This window comes from Balaenoptera ricei, chromosome 6 (genome assembly GCF_028023285.1).
Source record: "Balaenoptera ricei isolate mBalRic1 chromosome 6, mBalRic1.hap2, whole genome shotgun sequence".
Classification (NCBI taxonomy): Eukaryota; Metazoa; Chordata; class Mammalia; order Artiodactyla; family Balaenopteridae; genus Balaenoptera; species Balaenoptera ricei.
The window spans coordinates 112,628,195-112,652,144 of record NC_082644.1 but is presented as its reverse complement, the minus strand read 5'-3'; the positions used below and the strand labels follow the sequence as shown (position 1 = coordinate 112,652,144).

Below are 23,950 nucleotides of genomic sequence, written 5' to 3'. Positions count from 1 at the left end.
GTCACCTCAGGTTTTTCTCCTGTCTCCCTCCCATCTTTAGGATGGGCCTTTCAGCCCTGCACACTGGTTACCAGAAGCATCGTCTTCACTGCTCTGCTCACAGCCAGAGTCCGGGTGTGTGGAGGGCGGGGGCGGCGGCCCACAGATGGGGAGGGGCTCTTTCAGCTGCTTCGCACCTAGTCCTGATTCTCATCTCAGGAGCCTTTTCTGTTTCAAACCCAGATGTCGTGGTTTGGGTCCAAGCCAGCTCCCAAGGGCAGCATCCGGCCGTCCATCTCCAACCCTCGGATACCGTGGTCCTAGGTGGCACCACCCAAGGATGAACCTCCAAGGGCTGACACTTTTTCTGTGAAAAGAACACTGACACACCAGTCTGGGTGGGTTTTTAATCACTGTAACTGCAGTATTTTGTACAAGCATCTGAACATTGTTTACAAGACTTAAGGCCCACTCCTGCAGACTGATAAGAACCTCAGGAGGTAGCTGATCCTGTTGTTCTGGTCACCAGAGGGTCCTGGCACTACCCACATTTCCATAGTGCTGCTAAAATCCCAGCTCTGGCCAGCACCCATCTGCCCCTGAATGCTCTCTCAAGGTGAGCACTTAAAGCTGAAGCCCTCAGCATGTGTCAGAGAGGAGGCGGCTGATCCATCGTGTGGTGATGACACTGGACGTAGACAGCCCTTCAAAATGGTGCCCAGCAGGCCAGACCCACCTACTTCTGCCACGAAGAGCCAGCTCACTGAGGCCGGCCTTTAAAAACTCCCTTTCCCTTTCAGTATGTTTGGGTTCAGATGAGTTAGAAGCTTTTTAACCCTTCCTCCCAAGGAAACATTATTTCATGTTGTTCCTTAGACCACCGAGAACTTTAGATGTGTCCGTCTTTAAGGTACTCTGGGGCCAGTGTGGATTAATGAATATGCACCTTTCTGACAGTATCTCATTTTACTGAAGAAAACTAGCAAATGTATAAAAAGATCCTTAGTACCAAATACACTCAATTGCCTTTTTAATGAATGTACTTGTCTTGGATAGGTTGCTGGTAAACCATTTTAAACTATTTTTTATAGCTAAAGTTCCTTGCTATTATAAACATGTCTTCTGTATTATAAAATCCATTTAACTGGTGTTCTAAAGGAAAATCAGAGCATCAAGAGGAAATTATTTCTAAGATTGGGAGCCCTGTCCCTTTGTAATGTCACTAGCATTCTTTGGCATCTGCTTCCCTCTGAAGCAGTGGTGGTGTTACATTTGTTTAGCTCTTAATTCTGTGTTGTAACACTGAGCAGAGTCCTTAGACTGCTAAGGACAGTCTGCTGTATTCAAAGGAAGCAGCAGCTGTCCCTCTCCCCAGGCTTGACCAAAACGTTGGAGGGTGGACTGCCTTGGAAGTGGAGCCGTCTCTCCCTGTCACCCTACCCCCGAATATTTAAGATGACACTACATTCATGTAGGGCTGCTAGGCGGCCCCTAGCTGGCTGCACTACTTGATAGCATGCAAATGGCTCTGGAACTGATAAAAACTTGTATTTGTTATCGTTATAAAGAAAAGGGAAAGTGCTTGCCCTGGATAAGGCACACTATCAAATCTAAAAGGAAACCATATATTGAGTTATAGTTTGATGAAAGTTTTATTGGTTAAATAAAAAAACTGAATAACTGGAGCTCCTAAATTTATCATCAGTTATCCAATGATGTAAAGTTATGTTTCTCAACTATGTTTAGGCTTAAAATACATAAAGTATCTCTCACAGGAACACAAGGATTTGCAGTTAACATAAGACAGTTCTGTGGACCTAGAAGTACCAAGCAAGGGCAGCATCACCCTCGTCCCAACTTGGGCTCTCTGCCATCCAAGTGACCCATTCTCCGGTTACCTACCTCCTCCTGTGGCTCCCCCTGCAGATGCCTGACCTGTGTTTAGAATGCTGTTTTCCATTTATCTGGTGGGGACACAAAACAGGAGTCCCTTCTGTTCCATAATTTTGATGAATAGGAGGTAGCTCTTCCAGCTCTTCGAGGAAAGAATCCCTAAGATTGGGTAGTTCAGGGCTTGCTAGAGGCGACTACCACACAGCCGTGGGAGCCCCGCCCGACTCCCCCGTGGCTTCTCCAGCCCTTGAGCTGGTCTCACCCACCACCCACGTCCGCCGGCAATTTTAGGCGTCGTTGTGGGGCCCCTCACTAAGTCTGTACTTGCACAGGGAGGATTCATTCTGATCAGGCTTTCCTCCTGCATGTTGAATTTCCTTCAGCTTTAAGAGGAAGAGTGGAGTAAATGTTCTAAGTGATTTGATGCACTTTTACTTGTATAAAACGTTCTGTGATAGAGACAGTATATATAGTCCTTTATATAAGCATTGGATCTTGATCTCACCCTCCATGTTGTACATAGGGAGATTGTATTATCTAAAACTGCTGTAGAAAATTCACTTGTGGTGCAATACACTTTTTGATTAAAGCTCTTCAATCCAGAGGCAGTGGATTTACTTGATATAGTGTGTATTTCTTTAACTTGTTAAATTTAGTACATTGTGTCTCACATTTAAAACTCCAAGGCCAAGTTCAAGGCCTGTAGAACACTAGTCTTTCAGGAAGCACCTCCCCAGATTAGGTTTGGGTGAATAAACATTATATGTAATTTAATGAAGCCAGCAGCCCAGTCCCACCTCCCAGGAAGGGTGGGGTTCTGCAGAGGAGTTGGGAGGATTGTCACTTTGGTCAACCTCCGTCTCCAAGGCCCACATGACTGGGAAGAGCTTCAGGGACATGAATGGGGTCCCTACCTTTAACAGAATGCAAACTGCAGTTACATGTGCTAAAAAGGAAAGAAAAGCATCTCTGCTCTTCAGAGAGGCCCATTGTTAGTGGTTACAGGGAACAAAATGTTCCTTTTATATCTGTAGGCTGATTGCTACCTGTTTCTGGCTCTTAATCCTTTAAAGAAAACAACATCACGGTGTTCCTGCCGAACAGCCGAACCCAGCGTCAGGAGGTGGTGACTGGGCCCATCTGAGCCCGCTCCCAAAAGACTCCAAGTGCAGTCACACAAACTGAAGACTTTTAAAGCTTAGGTCAATTATTGAATGTTTGGCACTTTATTAAATAAGCTCCAAAACTACACACAAATCAAAGGAGTAAAAACAATAAATAGTTATTCAGCAAAACATCTCTCTGTAGCAGCCAGCAGCACTGCAGCCCAGGCCTGAGGTGCTGCTGTGGCAGGAGGGCTGGAATGCCACGCCTGCTCCCATGGCTCGGCGGGGACACACGTCTACCCCCTCCATGCCCAGTTTCCAGAACAGGCGACCTCTCATTCATTACCATCCATTACCCATTTCTTTTATATACACGAAACACACTGCAGAGTATGTACTAATAAGCCAAGAGCTTTATTGATGCAGCAGGCACTTTACAATGAACCCAAGAGAGCCCGCCTTCTTTGGGAGGTCAGGATGTCTGTACAAACCCTTGGGGGTTTTCCACTTCAACAAAAACCAAGCTCTCCCTTTTTTGCCACACCCCTTGAATCTGCACCTGCCCAAGTCATCCCTCCCCGCTTTTACAGGCAGTGCACACAGGTACACCTGACCAATGCGGGCCAGCCACTGTGGCAGACAGTCACAATGTCAGTTCTGCATTACTTGTGGACAAAGGCATAGACTATCAGATCCTGCAAAGGATTTAGGAAACAGTAAGACGATTTCTCCCTCCACCTTGAAAATAAAATACACTTTAGCGGATGCGTGTCCTGAAATAGTTTACTTGGGAGTTCCGAGGAAGATGGTCCATTGTCAATCCCTTCTTCAACAGCCTGTGCATCCAAAATTCTTCTCAAGGTAACATGAGTCTTTTTTTTTTTTTTTAAACAGTCTTTCTTGCTGTAAGAACTCTTATAATGGAGCCTAGTCCTCCTACTGCTAATGCCTGTAGGGGTAGGAAAAGAAAAGGTGTCAGTTGAGACTTGGTTGGACAAGGGGAGCCTAGCTTGCCAGGGGAGATGGGACCATGTGCTCCTGACCGTGTCATAGACCTTCTGAAAAAGGATTCCCGCGAGAGCACAGTTAAGAGGTGCCAACAGGGTCCACATTTGAGGGATGGAGCCCTGTCCTGGAACAAAGGGTTCCCAAGAGCTACTAGCTCTTGAGGCAGGAGAACTGGGCTTGAGAACATTGTTACCAAGCACATACAGAGACCCCCAGTTTCCCTTTGACAAGCCCATCATGTCCCAGCCTACAGGCACAGCCGTAGGCACTTAAACAAACACTAGCCCATTAGAGCTGAAATGTCAACGGCGCTGAGCACTCAGTTGCCTTAAAGGGACCAGAGAGCCTGGCCTCCATACCACTCAGTTCCCCTGAGCCCCACCCACTAAGCCTAGGAGCTCACCTTCTAGGTCGGCAGAGCACACCCACCGACAGGACCAAAGGCCACAGCCCAGCCCCAGGCTGCCCAAGTGACGGATCCCTCAGTAAGGGCCACTCCCTTAAAACTCAACAGAGCCTTTCAGGAAGGACACAGGCTTGATGAAAGGCCCTGCTCTTATACTGACCCAAACAAAGGACAGGCTTTTCATGCTTCAGGTGGACGAAGGCCCTATTAAAGACACTGCCAAGGTATCTGCCACTGCCCCCTCGGGCCTGGTGAGGCTGAGGCTGGAGCAGGAAGCCCTCAGAGCTAACGGGAGGGCTCAGCCTGCATCTAAGACCCACAACCACCACCTCCACCGGCCCAAAGAAAGTATTACAAAGTCCCAGCCACCAGCAAGCCTGCCTCTACCTTACCACGCCAAGTCACCTGCCCCATGCCTGCCCGGCACAAACCAGCAGCTAAAGCAACGGCGATTACCAGAGATGGCAGATCCCTACTAGGTGCTTCCTTGGGAGAGGTTAAGTGCTCAGATGTCCCAGGTTGCTTGAGGCGTGGCCCCTTATTCTCACATGCCTATCAGACTGTCCTTTGTTTGTTTGGGATAGCCTGGCCTGCTGATTTGAACCCTGGGGTTGGGGTGACTCAGTGGGCTGCCTGACGTTCACATACCTTTTCATGCCACTGGAGTAACACTGCGCTGCTATTTTCTGTGGGCTTCTCAAACCCTTTATAAATGTACTTCATTAGCAAGTCAATGCCATTTCTGTCCAGTGACTGCACAGCCTGCTCAATTTCGCTGCTCTTAAAATTTGTAAGCACTTTCAGCACCACGCCCTGGGCCCGTTCCTACAGAGGAAAGAGAAAGGGAGTGAGGCCTAGAGCCATGGCCCAGGCATATCCACATCCCGCACTGCAGGCTCAGAAACACCAAACCAAGTAGTCAGAACTCATTAGAAACACTGCCCAATTTCTAATTCATTTGGAATGCTTAAGTGAAATTCTTTTATTGATTTAAGTTTCAAAGTATCCCAAAGTATTCAAAGCCAGTAATTTATTCCACTTATTTTGGGGGAAATAAGCGGTTTCCTGGGGAGAAGCATCCCTATTTCTGATGACACCAGCAAGGCCTTAAAACTCTACAGGATCATAACTGTGGAGATAAAAAAAAAACAGGTCTACTTGGCTGCACCTTCTGTCTGCGTTCACCCTCAATGGAACAAAGGGGCCACTTTCCTCCATGTCTGACAGGTGCAGCCATTTATATCAAGATGCCATCAAAAAAAAAAAAAAAAAAAAGTGCCATCACAAGACAGCAAAACCCTAGCTCCAAAGAGACCCCTTTCCCTGGACCAAATTTTAGACAGTCTCAGTGATGAGTTTTTAGACAACGTAACGGATACAGTCTGCACAACTGTATGGTCTCACCTAGTTTTTAACGAGGCAGGAAATCATAAAAGCACTGAAAATCCTTATGCAAATAAAGCCTATTCAATAGCTTATAAAAGCATAACCACTGCTAAGTCCCACATGACAAGCTAATTTATAACTTTGCTCATCAGGAAGGGCTGGGCTGACTTCTCACCCCATGAGGCCTCGGGGAGGAGTGAACGTTTCTTTGGGGAGCGTTTACTATGAACACTGACAGCTTTGGGTGTTAGGAGCGCCAGGAGGCTTCCGTGGAAACACTGCCCGGTGCCAACTCACTTCCTTGGTAGATACTCACCGATGCAGAGATGAAATAGATGCTGTCCAGAGTCCCAGGGAGCTCGCACTGGACAATCACAGCCCTGGTCCCAACACCCACCCAGCAGAGCTGCAGTTCAACCCCCTTTACCTTCACAGCTTGATTCTTGGTGTTGACGGGAGAGTTCCGCAAGGCTGCATGAAACGCCCGAAGCATGTCCCCTGTGCATCAGCACCAGTTAAGGATGGCTAGGCTCTAGCATGTTCATGCTTTTATTAACGAACTCATTGCAAAAAGAGCTCAAGAGAGTAGAGTCAAATGGCATCTCATCCACATCCACCCGCCTCCCACTGTGGCCTCCCGGCGGGCACAGCCAGTTCAGAGGGTAGCCTGTAGCTCTCCTGAGCCACACGGAGGGTGGGTGGGGCATCTCTGCCAACCCTGCAAACCCCTCCTTCTGCCGGCCCCCGAAACCTTCCCCTTCAAAGCAAGTTTGGATACGGACTCGCTCCCTCCCGGGAAGGTAGTAGCAAAGCAACTGCCCGCGCAGGGTAACTGGCAGCAAAATCTGACTGAGCTGGTTTGCACTTACTTCGCACCATATCTGCCCTACTGGACCCTCATGACCACCGAGTAAGGTTATCATTTTCATCTTCTCATTCTCAAAAGGGAAGAACAAAGGCACAAATGGAGGTCTCCTAACTCTTAATCCAATGTTTTCTATCAGTTAAACTATTAAAGAAATTAAGATGTGCTAAAACTTTTATCTTCCAAGACCTACCCAAGTCAGTGAGGTCCCAACTGGGGGAAATTTAACAATCTAAAAGAACCTTTTGCCAACAAAATGAATCAATCCTCCCCTCCTTGCTCCCCAAACCTTAGTTGGAGTCCTGACACAATCTTTGCTGAGCTCTGAATAGCCAGTGCTCAAAAGAAAATTACAATCTGGGTTAGGTCCCCAAAGGTGACACCTATTTTAAACTGAATTACATCAGTTGACTTTCATTTCCTCATCTGAAACATTGGCTTCAGCCAAAAAGCTTCAAAAATAGAACCAGAAATGGCTTCCGCCCAATCGGGTCTCTACTCCTGTTCATGCAGCGATACCCACGTGTGAACAGCCAGAACCTCCCAAGCAAAGCCGAGTTCCCGGTCTTCCCTAGTGTGGCCTCCATCTTGACTGAGCTGGGCCCACCCACCCAGGGAGCCACCCCTGTGGAGCTCCCTAGCACCCTGCTGGGCTCTGACCCACCTTCCAATTTGAGAGGCAGCCCACTCTCCCACACCGCTGTGTCTGTCAGCTTTGGAATTCCTTTTTCCCAGCCTGGTTAGGGCCAGTCTGATATCAGCCACTGATAGCTTCTACCTCAGAACTCTTTTCGAATTTGACATGCCAGAGCAATAAGCAGAGTCCCAGAGTCTTCAGAGGAAACGAAGGCGGGAGCTCTTCACTAACCAGCATGGTTGGGAAACAAAATATTTCAGAAGATGAATGGGTAAGGGTAGGATAACTAGTCCACAGGGGCAAAAAGAGTCACTGCTTTAGAGTTAATCTCTCTGCAGCACCCCTCTACCAAGCATTCGCTATAGGTGTTGATAGGCAGGGGGCCTTCAGCAGCTGGGGAGAACTGAGGAGTAGGGAGGGGCATACCATTTATCAAGCTGGCCTCTGTCTCAGCTGGTTTTAGGCCCTTCCAGAGAACAGGCTGTGGAGGCCAAGGAACCGTGACCAGCCCCTGGTCTCCTCTAGATCAGGGTTTCTCAACCACAGCACTACTGACATTTTAGTCCAGATGACTGACGTGGGGTCTGTCCTGTGCATGCATGCTACCATATTTAGCAGCATCTCTGGCCTCTATGCACTAGATTCCAGTAGCACTCCCTCCCACCCCCCAAGTTGTGACAAAGTATCTCCAAACATCGACAAATTTCCTCAGGGGGAGGAGACTGCAAAATCATTCAAAACTACTGCTCTGGACAGATCCCCCTCCAGAGAACCACAAGGTGCCTCAGCAAGGAAGAAAAGGAGCCAATTCTTTAAAATCCCTACAAGGTCTCAGATCCTGTGCCCAGGTGTTTTCACATGTCATCTCATTACTGCTAACAGTTCTTTGTGACAAGAATCATTATTCTGATTTTAAAGGCAATGAATCTGAGGCTCAGAGAAGGAAAATGACGTGTTCAAGGTCACAAAGCTAAGCTGTCCAGCTGGCCTTCAAACCCAAGGATGCCTGACTCCAAAGCCAAGCTCTTTCTACAATCCCCTGCTGCCACTCCACCCACAGGCCCAAGGTGCATGTCCAGGACACGTACTGTGTGTCCGGCGCTGTGCTAAAGCCTTCTGGGATGCTGTCCAGTGATGCTCTCATGGAACCTATAAGCCCAGCTTGGTTCTCCTCCTTTTAACACAGGAGGATACTGAGGTTCAGAGAGTGTAAGTGACCTATTCAAAGTCACACAGCTATAGAAGACTGAGTTGGGTCTGTGTGGATGCACAGCCCACGCTCTATTTCATGTGTGTGATCTCCCACCATGACTCGCTTCCCTATACAGTACTAGGACAGGCCCACTCCCTACATCCCCTCACTCCAATCAACCAACCCCTATCCCTACTCCCCTCGCCTCTGTCCTAAGACTCCTAGAAGCCCTTTCTATAGTTTAATAATCTAACATAAATCCAAGACATGGCACATGGTAGGGACTCAGCAAATATTAGCTCCTTCCTCCTTCCTTCCTGGGCCCCACATTTGCCAGGATTTCAGTTCTCATTTGCTAACCTCCCTTTCCCCAATCCCAAGAGGTACACTCTCCATGGTAACAAGGTTTCTGACACTGCCATTAGTGGAGAAACTACCATCCCCTGATGTGCTAAGCCTAGGTCTCCAAGCAGCCTCAAGGAACCTATCATGTGAGGAGCGTACCAAGAGATGACCTTCAACAAGTCTCTGCAGCGCCAAGACCAAGACAGCAGATAACTGGACCTTGCCCTCCCCTTCTGTGGATGGTCTGGGCCACAGGCCTGACGCTGGAGTCCTTTTAGCAATGCCTGCCCATGAGCCAGGTTCTGCACCAGACTGCAGAATCAACCTTCCCTCATGGAGGCCCTTCTCATGGCCCCATTTCACCAATGGGGTAAGCAGGGTGATCCTGATGGGGCAGGAAATACAAGTTTGAATCACCACCTTTGAAAACACATTTCTGTTCAAACAAAGAAAGTCTGGAGGTTTTTGTTTCAAAGGCACATTGGAGGAACACTGCAGGACTCCTCCCAAAGGCAGTCTATGGGCTCGACTTCCCAAACTGAGTCAACTGATTAAACACCCAGAACCTGATTTATATACAGTACAGCATGAGCCTCCAACCCTGCCCTGGCCAGTGCGGGGGAGGGGTAGGCACTTCCTGTAACACCATTTGAATAAAGAAAAATCCTTCCTGTGAGAATAAGTCAGTTTCCTGTGCTCAAACGGCTAAGGTACCAAGCAGGCTGTGACAGCCAACTCTATTTTTAATCTTGTTTTCTAAATGCTTGTTTTCTGTGACCACAGAACAGTCATTTCCAGTCGTGGGGCTCTACTTTTACATCTCACTTTATGCTGCCTGGTTTTTCTTAGCTCTAAACGACTAGTTTTTTCCACTGCTTCCTGCACAAGAAGCCTATGGCGGGGGGCGGGGGGGGGTGTCAAAACTCACTTGTTGAACGTGGCTGAGACCATCGAGGTCCAAAGCCCAATGAATGGTCATAAGAAACTAAGAATAGGTGAGGAAGACTGGCATTAAGCCGCAGGGTCAGAATGATTCTGGGGTGGGAGGTGCGATCTCAAACCTCAGGGCTGGACTAAGGTTGCAGTCTTGGCTCCCCCCGTGGGGCCTTTCTTCTCCGCAGCCATCCACCCACCTATTTTCAGGTGGTGCTGCAATCCGGCCCGAGAGGACTGTGCCTGGGAGCCGCCCTGGCCGCTCAATTACTCAGCGGTGGCTCACCTCGGCGCCTCCCGCCGATCATGCCCGAGTATGGCCCCGTTTCCCGCATAGGAGGGATGGAGTGATCGGGCGCCCAAGGAAGGGCCAGCCTGAGGGGGTGGGGAGGCAATGGGGAAGAAAGGGGAGAAGTCTCGTGCAAGAGTGAGGGGCCTACGAGCCGGAGGCCCCCCCGGCACGCTCTTGGGGCCGCCGAGCAGGCCGGTCCACCAGGATCCGGGGGCCGCGCTGCTGAGGGAGGCTCCGAGGGCTCGGGCCGGGGACAAGGAGAGTGGGGAGGCCGGGTCAGAGGGAAGTGGGGATGTGTGGCCCGAGGAAAGCCAGATCGGAAGGGAGTCGGGAGACTGACCTGAGGGGTCCGGGGCTGAGATGAGTGGGGAGGTCGGCCTGAATGGCCGGAGCCGGGGATGAGGGAAGTGGGAAGGCCGGGCCAAAGGGGAGTCCGGGCAGCCGCGCGGGAGAAGGATATTGCCGCAGGAGCCCGTCCACCTCGTTAGGATCCGGGCCTGGCTCGGCCGCCGCCGCCGCCGCCTCCTCCTGTTCGTCCACGAATTTGTTCTCGTCAAATTCGTCGATGTCCACCCGACGGAAGCGCGAGGACAGCGTGTTCCGGGCCATGGCGGGGGCTCGGCGCCCGCTCAGGCAGCTACGCTCCGGGGAAGACCTCCACTCCACTCCGCTCGGAACCGGCTCCGGCTCGGGGGCGGGAAGCTTCCGTCCGGCACCTCCTCCACCTCCTCCGCGCGCAGCCGCCGCCGCCCGCCCACTTCCGGCCCACGCCGGAACCGGAAGTACCGGTGGGTGGGTGGGAGGGAGGGAGGGGCGGGGCGCATCGGGAAGCGCCGGGAAGGAGGCCCGTGGAGCTCCGGGGGAACGCCTGTCTTCATAGAGGTAAAGTCTTCCCGTCTGAGGAGCCTGCGCCCAATGCCGCGCGGGCCCAGCACGTGGACGCCATAGCTGCGCACTTCGGCTTCGATCCTGCACCCGAGGAGCCCCTGGCCCTGGAAGGGGCCGGAGCGGGCACACTCGCCGACTCCGGGTGTCATCTCTGCCCAGACTGAGGGGGCACGGGGCCCCCAGGAGAAGGCGCCCGGCTCGGCCTGTTGAGTGCCGGGCAGGCTTCTTAGAGAAGAAACCTTCGAGCTGAGGCCTGAGGGATGAGTAGTAGTTCTTATGCCCCGGGGAATGACGTGGAGTGGGAGAACCTAAGTTTCGGATTTTAGGAGCTTTGGACGCCACCACACTGAGCTCAGAGGAGGTTGCGTCTGCCTTATTGTTGTAGTGACCGTATTGTTAATGGGCTGGGAGACTTTAAAGACGTTTAAAGTGTATCCAGGGTGCTGACAAGACAATGAAGACATTTGGGTTTGAGAGGGCGGCGGCCCCGCGTGTGTAGCAGTCACCTTGACCGGGTGTGTAGGGGGCGGGGATAGGGGGATGACCCTGTGGCCACCATCCTGGCAGGAAGGGCGAGGTCCTTGGGGGGCTGAGATATCTTGCCTGGCTAGAGAGGAATATCCTGGTAGGAAGCGAACCCCCAGAGTCTGAGATGGGGAGAGATAGGGCAGAGCCAAGGACAACATTGTAGTGCCAAGATTAGGTGCCTGGGCTGTTGCTTGAGGGGTTCTGTCAGTGAGACTTAGCCTGAGACTACATTGGGTCTTTGTTTTCATATAATAGTTTTCCTTTTAGTAAAGACCGGTAGAAGTTAATGAGACTCGTTTTCATTGCTTCGAATACTTCCCATTGAACTGTGTCTACAGATCAAAAAAATATTGTCAGACTAGGATGCTACCTAATCTTGGGTGCTAAAGATAGACTCCTACAGTGGGAAACAGGTGCTAAATAAAAGTATCAGGGGTCCTGGAAGACCTGCCTATCAGCTCCATATCTTGGAAGAAATCTGTGTGACCTAGGGAGGCCACAAGACAACAGAAATTCATATCCCCAGAACATCCTGATCAGAAGGAATTTTAAACCAAAATGCCCATTTTACAAGTAAGGAAATAGCCCCCAAATAAACTGGTGAATGAAATAGTGTCAGTGTTTATGACCGTGGATCTCCATTCCAGTCAAGGGAGCAGAATTAAAAATTCACACTATGTCAGGGATGACTGGGTTCTGAGGAGAAAAAAAAAACAACATGCAGTTTCTGAGAGTACCTCAGATAAAGTGGTCAAGAGAAGTGTCCCCAAGGAGGTGACGCTGATCAAGGACCTGCAGGAAGTGAAGGAGGGAGCCAAGCAAAGGCTCAAAGACAGGGCAGGCTTGGTGTACTCTAGAAACAGCAAGGCCATACTGGAGCAGAAGAGTGAGAAGAAATGAGATGGAAGGGAGGTGGGGGGGAGGGGCGGATGCTGTAGAACTTTGTAGGCTGAGGAAAGGATGTGGTCTTAACTCAGGACAGCCCTGGAAATTCTGGGCAGAGCAGTGACATGATCTGACTTGAAAAGTGTCCCTCAAATGTGTATTGAGAACACATGGGAGCCTGAGCCAAAGTAGGTGATTTAAGAAGTGACATCAGTGGTCCAGGTGACAGGCCATGGCAGCTCAGTCCAGGCAGGTGCCAGTAACCTGGGAAGAGGTTGGGTATTTTGAAGAAAGAGGCTGCAGAATTTGGGAGTGGGTTGGATGTGGCATGTAAGAGAAACAGGGTAGTCATAGGTGACTTCAAGTTCAGAAAAGATGTACACAATCATTATCTTTAATAGAACTATAAGCATTTGGAAAATATGACCGTCAAGTCCCTGTGCACCATTCAACTTCCATTTAAGACTAATCCATGCCAAGAATGTCCTCTGCTCTCTCTTCCCCACCTCCCTCCACTTCCTGGAAGCATGCCTCCCTGTGATCTTGGGCAAAGCTCATTATTTCAGTTCATCCAACAAGCATCCATATGCTGGGCCTGGAGATGAGAAAAACCAAACAAGGTGTCAGCCATGGTTCTGACCCCTGGGGAACTTCCAGGCTGGCTGTGGAGATAGACACATAAATTTCATTTTAATTCAGTATGTTTGGGTCTAAAGAGAGGATTGCCCAGAAAGCTTCGCACACAAGGGGGGGTCTGTGTCCCAATTTAGTCCAAGGCTACGATCCATTAACGGAAACCCATAAGGGGATGGGAGAAGGCTTCCTGGAGGAGACACCTGACAGCAGCAAGGGGCCAACCTGGCTTTAACTAGAGCTCTAACATGTGGGTGTGCGTTTGTTAAGGGCAATGGAGTGACACTAGAGCACAGATTCATGCTTGCTGGTTGGGGCAACAATGCAACTGTCCAGTCAGAAAGCCTGAGCACTTTCTCTTGTGAAATCCCCCCTTTAACTTTCAGGCCACCTCAAGTGTTCATTAAACTGGGAATATTGATGGTGATGATATTTTGAGCACTTGTTATGCATCAGGTGTTTTGTTTTGTTGGCCGTGCCCCACGGCATGTGGGATCTTAGTTCCCCGACCAGGGATGGAACCTGTGCCCCGTGCATTGGAACTTCAGACTCTTAACCACTGGACCGCCAGGGAAGTCCTGCATCAGGTCTTGTGCTAAGAGTTTTACATGTTATATTCCTGATCCTTATAAATACCTCATATCACAGGTGAGAAAACTAAGACTCAGGGAGGGGAAGGGATTTGCAGAGAGTCAGCTAGCACCAGGCAACAGGATAAGAATTTGAAACCGGGTCAGGTTCACTAAGAAAAGGCCATGAATGCTCTTTCCCCTAACGCATGCTGTCTCCACTAGAATTTTTATGCAGTTGGATTATAGTTGTCTGATCCCGCCCTTCCCCGCCCACCTTGCACTTTAAATTCCTCCAAGGCAGAGGCCATGTTAATTCATCTTTGAAAACCCTCAACCTTCATGCCCGGTACCCCCGGAACACCGGCGCCCAGCTCGGAGTAGCACAGAGTGGGCGACCTGCAAAGGTTTACCGAATGAATGAATGAACGAATAAATGAATGGATGAATCCGAGTCCTTACTAGTCCAGTAAATTGCCGCCACCCCAGGCCTCGATTTCCCCACAGCGCTGCTCTGGGCAATACACCGAACCCAAGCATTCTCCAGCGCGCGGGAAGAAGACGCGGGCACTGCTGGGCGGGTCTCTGGCTCCTCGGGGCGGGGCTCGGCACGCCGGACCACAGCTTTCCTCGCGCGGGGGTGGGGCGACAGGGGCGGAGCCAGGGCTCCCCCGCTAGCGTTATTGACCACGCCCGCCGCCACCCGGTTGTAGTTGTGGAGGTCAGCCCCGCCCCTTCCTCTTTCCCTCCGAGAAGGCGGCGGAGGCTCACTATACAGTCATGGTGAGTGTAGGGAAATCGGGCGCCATCCGCGCGCTGTGGGGCTCAGGGGCTGGGGTGGGGGGCGCGTGGCGAATCCTGAGAGCCCATCTACCAGCCCGGCCTGTGGGAGGCCCTGCGGAATGGCCTAGCGCCGCCCCAGCCGGCCTCTTGCTTTCTCCCCACGCAGGCCTAGACCAGGAGAGGTGCGCGCGCGCTGCCGGGGCCTCCGTCTTTCACTCTGCGGAATGGGGATAGTGGCCCAGCCTCGCAGCAGGCCTGGGCGAGGGCGCGCCTGCTGCGGTCTGGGTTGCCCTGCCCAAGGCACTGTAGTGCTGGGCCTCCAGCGCGCTCCTGGCCCGGGGCGAGGCGCGCGCCCTCCAGGGGCTGATTACGACGCAGGTGGAGGGAACGATGGCCGGTGGAAGGCTCGGTAAGTGGCCGAGGGGGAGACCGCCCCGCCGGGTGTTTGACCCAGACCCTTTATTTCGCTCAGGCCAAGATTAAGGCTCGAGACCTTCGCGGCAAGAAGAAGGAGGAGCTGCTGAAACAGCTGGAGGACCTGAAAGTGGAGCTGTCCCAGCTACGCGTGGCTAAAGTAACAGGCGGCGCGGCTTCCAAACTCTCCAAGATGTAAGTGACGGGAGGCCAGACTACGGCCCTCTGGGCGTGGGGGATACATATGCGTCAGGAACATTTGTGGATTTTCGAAGTTGGCTTAAGGAGGTGTCCGTTTAAGTGCCCATTCCATGCATCCGTGGGTCGGAATGTCGTGCCCTTCCTAGCCAGCCTCTCTAGGCTCCCCTTGCTCACGCCCAGGTGTGTGGTTACCTGCTGCCTTTACCTGCCTTTGATCTGTGGTCCTTTTGCCTGGAGTAACCTCCTTCAGCTTCTCTGGCTGGAGAAAGCTGGGTGTCCCTGAAGACTCATTTTAATGGTACCTTCGAATGTCTCATTGATCCCTTTCTCCTACCTCCCACCAGCACTTGGATTTTTTTCCTCATCCTCCCTCACTTGGTTGAGGGATCCCTTGCACCCCTTACTTGAGTTGTAGTGTAACTTACTGATGTACGTGGGTGGAGCAAGAATCAAGATTTGTGAAAGGAACATGGATTTGGAGTTAGTCAACCTGGGCATAAATTCCGCTTCTGCCACATCCTACTTGGTGGGTAGATTGGCCCACCACCCAGGTTTTTCTTTCCTCTTTTATAAAATGGGCACCCAATAATTTTCCTGTGGTGGTGCATGCTGAATCCTCAAGACCGTGTTTACCAGTCATTTACTAAGCAGCTCTCATATTCAACATGACTGCAAATTCACTTATCCCCAGCCTGTTCCTGTCTTCAGCCTTGTCCCCTCCCCATTGGCCCTTCCTGGGACTCCCTAAGCTTAACTTGGTTGCCCAGCTTGTGGCATGATTCCCTCCAGTCAGCTCATTCAGATCGGCAGATCGGCATTGGTTAGGTCATCTTCATAGCCCTCAGGATATATGGCCTGGGATGGAAGATCTTTCCTGATCTGCCCTTCACCTGTCCTCATTAAGCCTTCTCAGTGAATACTTCACAACTCTTCGAAAGCACTGGATGTGCCAGCCGTTCCATGTCCCCACTCCTGGGATACTCATCTATTGTCTCTCTTCCCTCCAGTACACCTTCCTCCTGGACTGGGTTAGGTACCTCCTGGGTGAATGTGGGTGAGCTGATGGGGAATGCCCCTGCCCTATGACATCTGGGTCAGGCCCTGAAATAGATAGCTTGGGGAGTGCTGTGTGTCTTCCCCATCTTTATTGATGTCTCTGTTTTGTAGCCGAGTTGTTCGCAAATCCATCGCCCGTGTACTCACCGTCATTAACCAGACTCAGAAAGAGAACCTCAGGAAATTCTATAAGGTTAGTGGCTAAGGGAGGGTGGTGCTTGGCTAGAAGGGCAGTATGGTGAGCTTCTCCTGCTGGGGTGCTTGGGACTGGGCTTTCTAGAGACTTCTCAGCTTGTGGATGTGTTCGCCTTCTTACTAGCATATGGCATGCAGACTGCATTTCCTTGGGGCTGCAGTTGTCAAGAAATCAAAGATGTGGGAGTCTGGCTGGAGATGGGTTTTGAATAAAACCTCACCAGCTGAGTTTGGGCAGTCTTGTTTAAATGTTTTAATGGTCTTGCTAGCACTGTCATTCACTGCCAAGCATCTGGTATCCTCATTTTTCAAATGAGGACCTCAGTGCTTAGAGAGGTTAAGTTGCCCAGCGCCACCTACAGTAAATGGATTGGGCCTAGGTTCCAAACCATGTCTTGGTAAGGGTGGATTGAGTGCTTCCTGGAGATTTTCCACAGGTGCCTGCCCCTCACTCAGCCTAGAATTTTTACAGTCATTTTCTGGTCTTGTGCCTAAAACTAGTGTTGTCAGGGTTCAAGCTGTGAAATGGAACCAGTAGGAGAGTCTATATACTGTGTATGCACACATTTGGTTTATTACAAGGAAATGGCTTGTTTGATGGTGGGGGGCACACTTGTCGGGAAGAGAGGATCCGTGAGCAAGCTGGAGCTCAAGGTTTGGTTGAAGCTGCTGCCCTCAGGTGGATTTCTTGGGGAAAGCCACAGCCCTGCCTTTAAGGCCTTTCAACTGATTGGATCAGGCCCACCCAGATTACTCTGGATAATCTCTTAATTAAAGCTGACTGATTAGGGACTTTGATAGCATCTGCAAGATGGCTTCATATCAATACCCAAATTAGTGTTTGAATGGCTGGAGGGTTTGACACATCAAAAAAGTCATCACAGTGTGCCAGGGCTAGCTGCCCAGAGAAACCGGCATGTGGGGGGAAGGTTGCTGCCATCCCTGGACGTGTGTGCATTTGTGTGGGGGAACGTATTTCTGAGAATTGGGTCTGGAGCTTTCATCAGGCTCTGAGGGGACCATGTAGAGTTGTGGCCTGGAAAAATTGCCTTCATGACCATCCAGTGAGTACACTCCCCCAAACAGCCAGGCGGGACTCCTGGAGATAGAGGTAAGGTCTCTGTATGAGAGACGTTGATGTTCGATACAGTAACCTCTGGCCATGCGTGCCTATTAAGCGCTTATGTGGCCACAGTGACTGAAGGATGTAAACAGTGTGTGTGGCTAGTGGCCACTTTCTTGGACAGCAGAGCTCGAAGGTGCTTGGTAAATTGGAAACAGATGAAGCCCTGACCTGTACCAACTGTTACGAGGGATGTGGGTGGACAGACATTCATGCTTCCAGGTCCACCCCCCCACCCCACCCCCCCACCTCAGAGCTTGCCCTCATCTCCTGCTTAGCTTTTTCCCTGCAGTTCTCTGCACTGAGGCTGTTCATGACCTGAACCCCGCTTAGCTCACATACGCCTGCCATGTGCCTACCCCTCCAGGCTGTTGGCAGCTCCCAGCCTGAGCTGTCACTCTTCAGGGCTTTTGTGCCCACTCTGGTTTCTCTTTCAGTTGACGTGCCTGTTGCTTTCAAGGCTGTTGTCAGTCATTTAGGTGAAACCTTCCTTAATCTCTTTCCTCCTCCACACTGATGCACCACGTGTTTTCTGTTTTCCGCTGCGCTGGGAGCTCCTTGAGCAGGGAGCAGGTCTCATTTGTAGCTAAGCCAGCACCCAGCACAGGGCCTCAAACTGAAGAGGCCCCAGGGGACCTTTGCAGAACAAAGGGGACCATGAGAGCTGCCTTAGCCTAGACTGGCTCACTGAGGAGGAAGTGGGGTGGGAACGAGTGGGAGCAGAGATGGAGAGACAATGCCCTGATAAAGGTCTGAGAGCAGGAGCCAAGTCAGGAAGGGGGGCTTTGCCCCTCATAGCAGGATGGTCTTGGCCAAGCCAGATCTTCCCTCTGAGATGCATGTGTTCGGTGGGAATGTCACCACAGGTACCTGGCAGGTCCTTCAGATAAATCGAGCACCAGCTTAAGCTGCACATCTCACCCTCCCATACACACACACATAATTTAAGCCAAGATAACAGGAAATGCCCCCAGGACTTGGTGGGTACCAAACATCCCTTGCTGGGTTGGGGTGTGATGTTGATTCCACATCTGGGAATCTGGTGGAAAGAGCACCAAGTAGGGAGTGGGTTGACTTGGGTGTGCCCCCCAAGTTCCACTACATCTTCGCTGAGATTTGGGCAAAATTACTTCTTAGCCCAGCAAATCAATATACTTAAAGAAAATGAGGACAGTCCTTCCCAACCGTGAACTTGGGGGAATTAAAGAGCTAGGAAGCAAAGTATGGCCTGGCAACACTTCAGTCTCCAGTCCCCTCCTGGGCTGGGTGTCATACAGCTCCTCACACTCGCATCTCCCCAGGCACGTCCCAGCATCTCAGTTCCGACTCTGTGGCTTCCTCAGCTACCACAGTAGCTCCCAAACCCTGGTCCTCATGTTCCCCCTGCTCCCCCTCACCCAGGGCAAGAAGTACAAGCCCCTGGATCTGCGGCCCAAGAAAACGCGTGCCATGCGCCGCCGGCTCAACAAACACGAAGAGAACCTGAAGACCAAGAAGCAGCAGCGGAAGGAGCGGCTGTACCCGCTCCGGAAGTACGCGGTCAAGGCCTGAGCATCCAGGTGTCAATAAAACAAACAAACTGGCTGGTGTTGCTTTGTGTTTATAGGGGTTTCGACTAAGTGCTGGAGAGGTGGGCTGGTGTGGCCCTGGTTATGGTTACCGGGTGTCCGATGGATCCCAGCAGGCTGGCCTGCTGCTGTTGGCGGCCCTGGTGGGGGGCCATGGCAGCCCTGGCCACAGGGGCCTATTGGGCACTCTCTTATGGTTACTTTGGTCCTGTGCCCCCTGGGCAGGGAGAAGCAGGGGTTGAAGGTCTTGAGAGCCATAGGTAGTGATGTTCTGTTTGAGCAGCTCTGGGTGATTTGCAGTGAACTTGGCATTTTGCCTAAGCAGCAGCTCCAGACACTAAGAGTTTCCCATCTGGGGTAAAGACACAGGCGTGGGCCACATCCAGGACTCCCTGCCAAAAGCATGGTATGGGGCTCTGGGGGTGCGGGCCTCCCCTAGCAGGCCTTCCCCTGCACCCTTGTTTGTTATAGCCACAGACCTTACTTTCAGGGTCTCAATGCACTTTCCTGTATTGCAGTCCCAGACTTTGAGCTGGAAATCAAAACAAGCTGGAGGGCAGGGAAGTCTCATAGGCAAGTCTGGTGTCTTTGACAAAATCACCTTGGGGTGAGTCTTAGCCAACATGTTAACTTCTTGATCTGGGTTTTGTTGTCTGTGAAGTGTGTTTAACAAGGGCTACGTAATATCTGATGCAGAAATTCAGTGCAATACTTTCCTTTCCCCCGAAGCTGAGTCATAGAAATGTCAGTGCCACTAACATTTGGGCCAGTGCAGACCTTAGTGCCAGGCATTTGGTAAGGAAGTGGTTGGCACCTGTGTCCTGCCCTTGGTAGCCTCCTATTTAGGGCAGATAGGGATGTGGACATTTCTGGACATGGGGTGCTGAGGGCTCCGGTAGGGAGGATGTGGGGTAGGAGTTCGCAGGAAGGAAGGCCTGATGGGGTGGGGTTACCATGTAGGAGTAGCCAGTGCTGGCCAGCTGCAGCCCATCAGGGGAGAAAGCTCTGCTCTTCACCCAGGTGATGTGGCCCTTGAGCTGGACAAGCAGGCTTCCGGTTGAGGGCTTCCAGGTGTGGATAGTCTTATCCCAGGAGCCGGACGCCTGGACAGAAGACAGCTCTAAGCATAGAGGTTTGGGGCCTGCATACTCTGCCCTCAAAATGGCCTGTGACCCTCAAAAAGAGTTGTAGTCAGCAAGGGGCCGCCCTGGAACCCAGGCAGCCCAGCCCACCAATAGGCCGGATGCTGAGTAGCACAGTCAGCTGACGTTGCCACTGTGGCCCTCCAGCTCCTGGTGGAAGATCACTGGGGTCCCTGCCCGAACGTCCCACATGCGGATGGTGGAATCCCAAGAGCCAGTGGCCTGCAGATAGCTGCCATGAGCACGGCGCCTCCCGGTTCCCCGACTGGCTAGGCTCACAGAATGCAGGCACCATCTCACCAAGCCCTGCTGAATCCCCATCTTACAGAGGAGGGGACAGGCTCAGAAGAGCTAAGTCACTGTCAAGGTGTAGAATTCTAACCACTGTTAGGCCACTGAGGTGGGGCCCCGGGCAGAGGTGTGGCTCACCGAGCAGTCTGAGCTGGGTGTGAAGTCACTGCTTGGGACAGAGTCTCCGTGTCCCACCAAGTGGCGCAGCACCTGGCCTGACTGGAGGAAAGAGCCCAGAGGCTGCGTGCCAGGTTCTCTGCCTCAGGTGGGTCAGACCCAGGCCCTCCTTGTGGGGCTGCCTGGGTAGTGTGATGCAGCATAGGGGTTACGGGAGGCTTCCCGGGCCTTGGCAGGAGAGGAGGGCAGTACAGGCAGGGGAAACCTCGTGGTGGAGGTCTGGAGGCACGAGGGTGGGGGGAGGGGACCTGGGGAGGTAGCTGCAGCCAGATGCAAGGGGATGGGATGCCAGGTGTGGGAAAGATGGAACAACCTTTCCCAGTTGGAAGGTGTGTCCGCTGTGGTTGGTGTGCATCCCTGGATCCCAGGCCTCACTGGCTGCCCCTCCACCTACCTGCACCTCCCAGAGCATCACCTCTTGTCCCAGCCGCCTGATGCCAGTTGCTTTGCGTCAGGGCTGAAGCTGATGGTCTCCACACTCCGCTGGTGACCTGCAGGCACCGGCCAGGCGGCGAGGCAGGGGCGAGGTGGCACAGGACACAGCAGGGTCCGAAAGGGAACCCAGGCCTGGCTGCTTGGCTCCCAGTCCCACCCAGCCCACTCACCCTGTAGGACCTGCAGACACTTGGCTTCTGCTACATCCCACAGGCGGATGGTGCAGTCACAGGAGGTGCTGGCAAAGAGGCAGCCATGGGGGGAGGAGCGGCAGAACCTCACGGGGCCTGGGTGGGCGGCCGTGGTCAAGGAACGGGGCACTGCGCTCCACCTCTGGCCCTTGCAGTCTAACCCCTGCTAGTTTCTTCAGTCTCGTTGCCTACCGCCCCTCTCCTCACTTCCTTATAACCCTCACCCTCCAGCCACCTGGAAAATTCCTGGGCTTCCATGCCTTGGTCTGAAATGCCCAACTCAGTTTGCCTATTTGGAAGATCAATACCCAATTCAAATGCAAGCACGTCCCAGAAACGCCTTGATAGCTCAGCGTAGGTTCATTACCCTCTTTGAGCTCCCCAGCCCCTGGACTTTCCCTATTACAACATGAATCAGTCTGCCCTATAATTACCAGATTTGTTTTTTCTTGTCTTCTTAATAATTATAAGTTATGTCTATTGAGTTCTTACTGGGTGCCAGGCACTTTGCTTGCATTATCTCATCCTATAGGGTAGCAACTATTACCCCATTCTGAAGAGGAAATAAGAGGTGCAGAGAAGGTGACATGACTTGAGTGCAATCACAGTCAAAAAAGTGGGTAAACATAGATGAACCTTAAGGACACTATGCTAAGTGAAATCAGTCACCAAAAGAAATAGTGTATGATTCCACTTATACCAGGTATTGTACTTAGTCAAATTGGAGACAGAAGGCAGGACAGTGGTTGTCGGGCTGGGAAAAGGGAGGAATGGGGAGTTTAATGCGTATAGAGTTTCAGTTTTGCAAGATATGAAGAGAGTTCTGGAAGCTAGGTGCACAACAATGTGAATGTACTTTACTGAACTGTACACTTTAAAATGGTTAATAGGGTATTATGTAGATTTTTAAAGATTTTTTTTTTTTAGAAATTCATGTTCTTTTATTTATTTATTTATTTATTTATGACTGTGTTGAGTCTTCGTTTCTGTGCGAGGGCTTTCTATAGTTGCGGCAAGCGGGGGCCACTCTTCATCGCGGTGCGCGGGCCTCTCACTATCGCGGCCTCTCTTGTTGCGGAGCACAGGCTCCAGACGCGCAGGCTCAGTAATTGTGGCTCACGGGCCCAGTTGCTCCGCGGCATGTGGGATCTTCCCAGACCAGGGCTCGAACCCGTGTCCCCTGCATTGGCAGGCAGATTCCCAACCACTGCGCCACCAGGGAAGCCCAAGATTTTTTTTTTTTAAGTGGTAGGATTTGAGTCCAGGTCTGTCAGAGTCAGAGGCTCAGGACCCCAGGGACCAGGTCCTGTCTCCTTGCCCTCCTGCCCCTGCCCTGCCCTGCCCGGGCTGTCTTGCATGGATGCTCAGCTCAGATGTCAGAGGTCATTGTGGTAGGTACTGTAGAACGCCACAACAGGGCCATGGGCCTCAGTCTCCCCGTCTGGGGTGAAGAGCCCCACCTGTGTCTCCACAGCAACCGCCCACTCTGGGTGTCCCATCCATATACACAGCCGTCCTCGGCGGCTGTGAGCAGCTTCTGGCCATTGGGAGAGAAGGCAGAAGAGTTGACCTGCAAGGAGAGCACAAAAGTCCTATCCTGGGGCAAGAAACACCTTTTTGCTCATCCCTAACCCCAGACTCCTGGGCCAGCCGTAAATACTGCCCCAGGAGCCTGGGGTTGGAGCTTGGACTTCAAGCCTCTCTCAACAACTAGAACTCAGGAACCACCCTGCAGGAGAGCCAAGGGCTTGGAGCCCTCTCTGCTGTCCTGTAAGACCAGAGCCTGGGGCTTCCCTGGTGGCGCAGTGGTTAAGAATCCACCTGCCAATGCAGGGCACACGGGTTCAAGCCCTGGTCTGGGAAGATCCCACATGCTGCAAAGCAACTAAGACAGTGTGCCACAACTACTGAGCCTGCACTCTAGAGCCTGCGAGCCATAACTACTGAGCCCGTGTGCCACAGCTACTGAAGCCTGCGTGCCTAGAGCCCGTGCTCCACAACAAGAGAAGCTGCTGCAATGAGAAGCCCCCACATCGCAACAAAGAGTAGCACCCGCTGACGCAACTAAAGAAAACCCGTGGGCAACAACGAAGACCCAACACAGCCAAAAATTAAAAAAAAAAAAAAAAAAAACCAGAACCTGAAGCTCAGAGCGAGTCCTCATTGAAGCCAGAGGCTGGAGCCTTCTCGAAGCCAAGAGCCCATTCTAGAGCTGAAGCCCAGAACTAGTGCAAAATCTACTCTAAGCCCTGAGTTCCCTCTTAAGCCAGAATCCAAAGAGCACCGGAATCAGCCGGGAGTTTGAGCCCCCTCTGGAACCAGTGCTTAGAATTCTAGAGCCCATTCTGCAACTGGAGCCCAGAGAACACTCGGGCTCTCACTACACAGAACCAGGAACCACTCTAAAGCCAAGAAGCCTAAGATCTGGGCAGAGATCTACAGGGCCTCACCTCCCCGCGGTGCCGGCCGAAGAATTTCACTCTCTCCACGGCCAGCGTCCCTGGGTCCCTGCTGTTCATGGGCCCGCGGCCGCCCGCCCCGGCGGGCTCCCTCCTAGGCGGGCGCTGGTCGGGCCTGCCGGCCTTACTTAGGACAAAGTGGAGGGGAAGGGGGAAACTGTGTATAAGCGGTCTCCATGGCAATCGGGACGGGGCGCGCAGCAGCTGTGGGGTCTCTGGGGAACCATGAGAGGAGAGAGCCTTGGGAGAGACTGTTGTCAGCCCGGGGGAGGTGGGGCAGCAGCAGGCTGGACCGCGGATGGCTCCAAGAAGGAACTTCCCTGCCAGTCGACGGCTGCCAGTCGGACCTTGGGCATCTCTGGCCGCGGGG

General features: G+C 52.1%; 4 protein-coding genes across 5 annotated transcripts in view; 2 read left to right on the top strand and 2 right to left on the bottom strand.

Moving 5' to 3' along the window:
- Window positions 1–2,494, top strand: part of GOLGA1 (golgin A1) — a 54,790-nt gene extending 52,296 nt beyond the window's left edge. For both annotated transcript variants that reach the window (XM_059925599.1, XM_059925598.1), the window contains exon 23: window positions 223–2,494. In XM_059925599.1, coding sequence (XP_059781582.1) covers window positions 223–303 — 81 coding nt within the window. In that variant the 3' untranslated portion in view covers window positions 304–2,494. The remainder of the gene's footprint in view (window positions 1–222) is intronic.
- Window positions 2,495–3,369: 875 nt separating this feature from the next.
- Window positions 3,370–10,792, bottom strand: ARPC5L (actin related protein 2/3 complex subunit 5 like). The gene is made up of 4 exons (XM_059925596.1): window positions 10,503–10,792; window positions 6,206–6,278; window positions 5,041–5,217; window positions 3,370–3,927 (listed from the first exon to the last, which is right to left on the bottom strand). The coding sequence occupies exons 1-4, from the start codon at window positions 10,649–10,651 to the stop codon at window positions 3,865–3,867; spliced, it is 462 nt and encodes a 153-aa protein (XP_059781579.1). The 5' UTR covers window positions 10,652–10,792; the 3' UTR covers window positions 3,370–3,864.
- A 3,457-nt stretch (window positions 10,793–14,249) lies between these two features.
- RPL35 (ribosomal protein L35) lies at window positions 14,250–18,901 on the top strand. Its single transcript, XM_059925595.1, has 4 exons — window positions 14,250–14,328; window positions 14,801–14,937; window positions 16,111–16,192; window positions 18,719–18,901. Exons 1-4 carry the CDS (start codon window positions 14,326–14,328, stop codon window positions 18,866–18,868), a joined length of 372 nt encoding a protein of 123 aa, XP_059781578.1. The 5' UTR covers window positions 14,250–14,325; the 3' UTR covers window positions 18,869–18,901.
- A 301-nt stretch (window positions 18,902–19,202) lies between these two features.
- Window positions 19,203–23,640, bottom strand: WDR38 (WD repeat domain 38). The gene is given in 10 exon segments (XM_059926688.1): window positions 19,203–19,277; window positions 19,370–19,417; window positions 19,839–19,988; window positions 20,118–20,249; window positions 20,457–20,537; window positions 20,890–20,909; window positions 20,912–20,986; window positions 21,101–21,227; window positions 22,581–22,691; window positions 23,572–23,640. Coding segments are annotated over 10 exon segments (888 nt in total).
- Window positions 23,641–23,950: the final 310 nt, after the last annotated feature.

Coding starts and splice junctions, on each gene's coding strand:
- ARPC5L (XM_059925596.1), bottom strand. CDS start 10,651: ATGGCCCGGAACACGCTGTCCTCGCGCTTCCGTCGGGTGGACATCGAC. Junction 6,279..10,502: donor GTGGACGGGCTCCTGCGGCA/ATATCCTTCTCC, acceptor GTGCTGATGCAC/AGGGGACATGCTTCGGGCGT. Junction 5,218..6,205: donor CCAAGAATCAAGCTGTGAAG/GTAAAGGGGGTT, acceptor TTTCCTCTGTAG/GAACGGGCCCAGGGCGTGGT.
- RPL35 (XM_059925595.1), top strand. Junction 14,938..16,110: donor GCTTCCAAACTCTCCAAGAT/GTAAGTGACGGG, acceptor TCTGTTTTGTAG/CCGAGTTGTTCGCAAATCCA. Junction 16,193..18,718: donor ACCTCAGGAAATTCTATAAG/GTTAGTGGCTAA, acceptor CCCCTCACCCAG/GGCAAGAAGTACAAGCCCCT.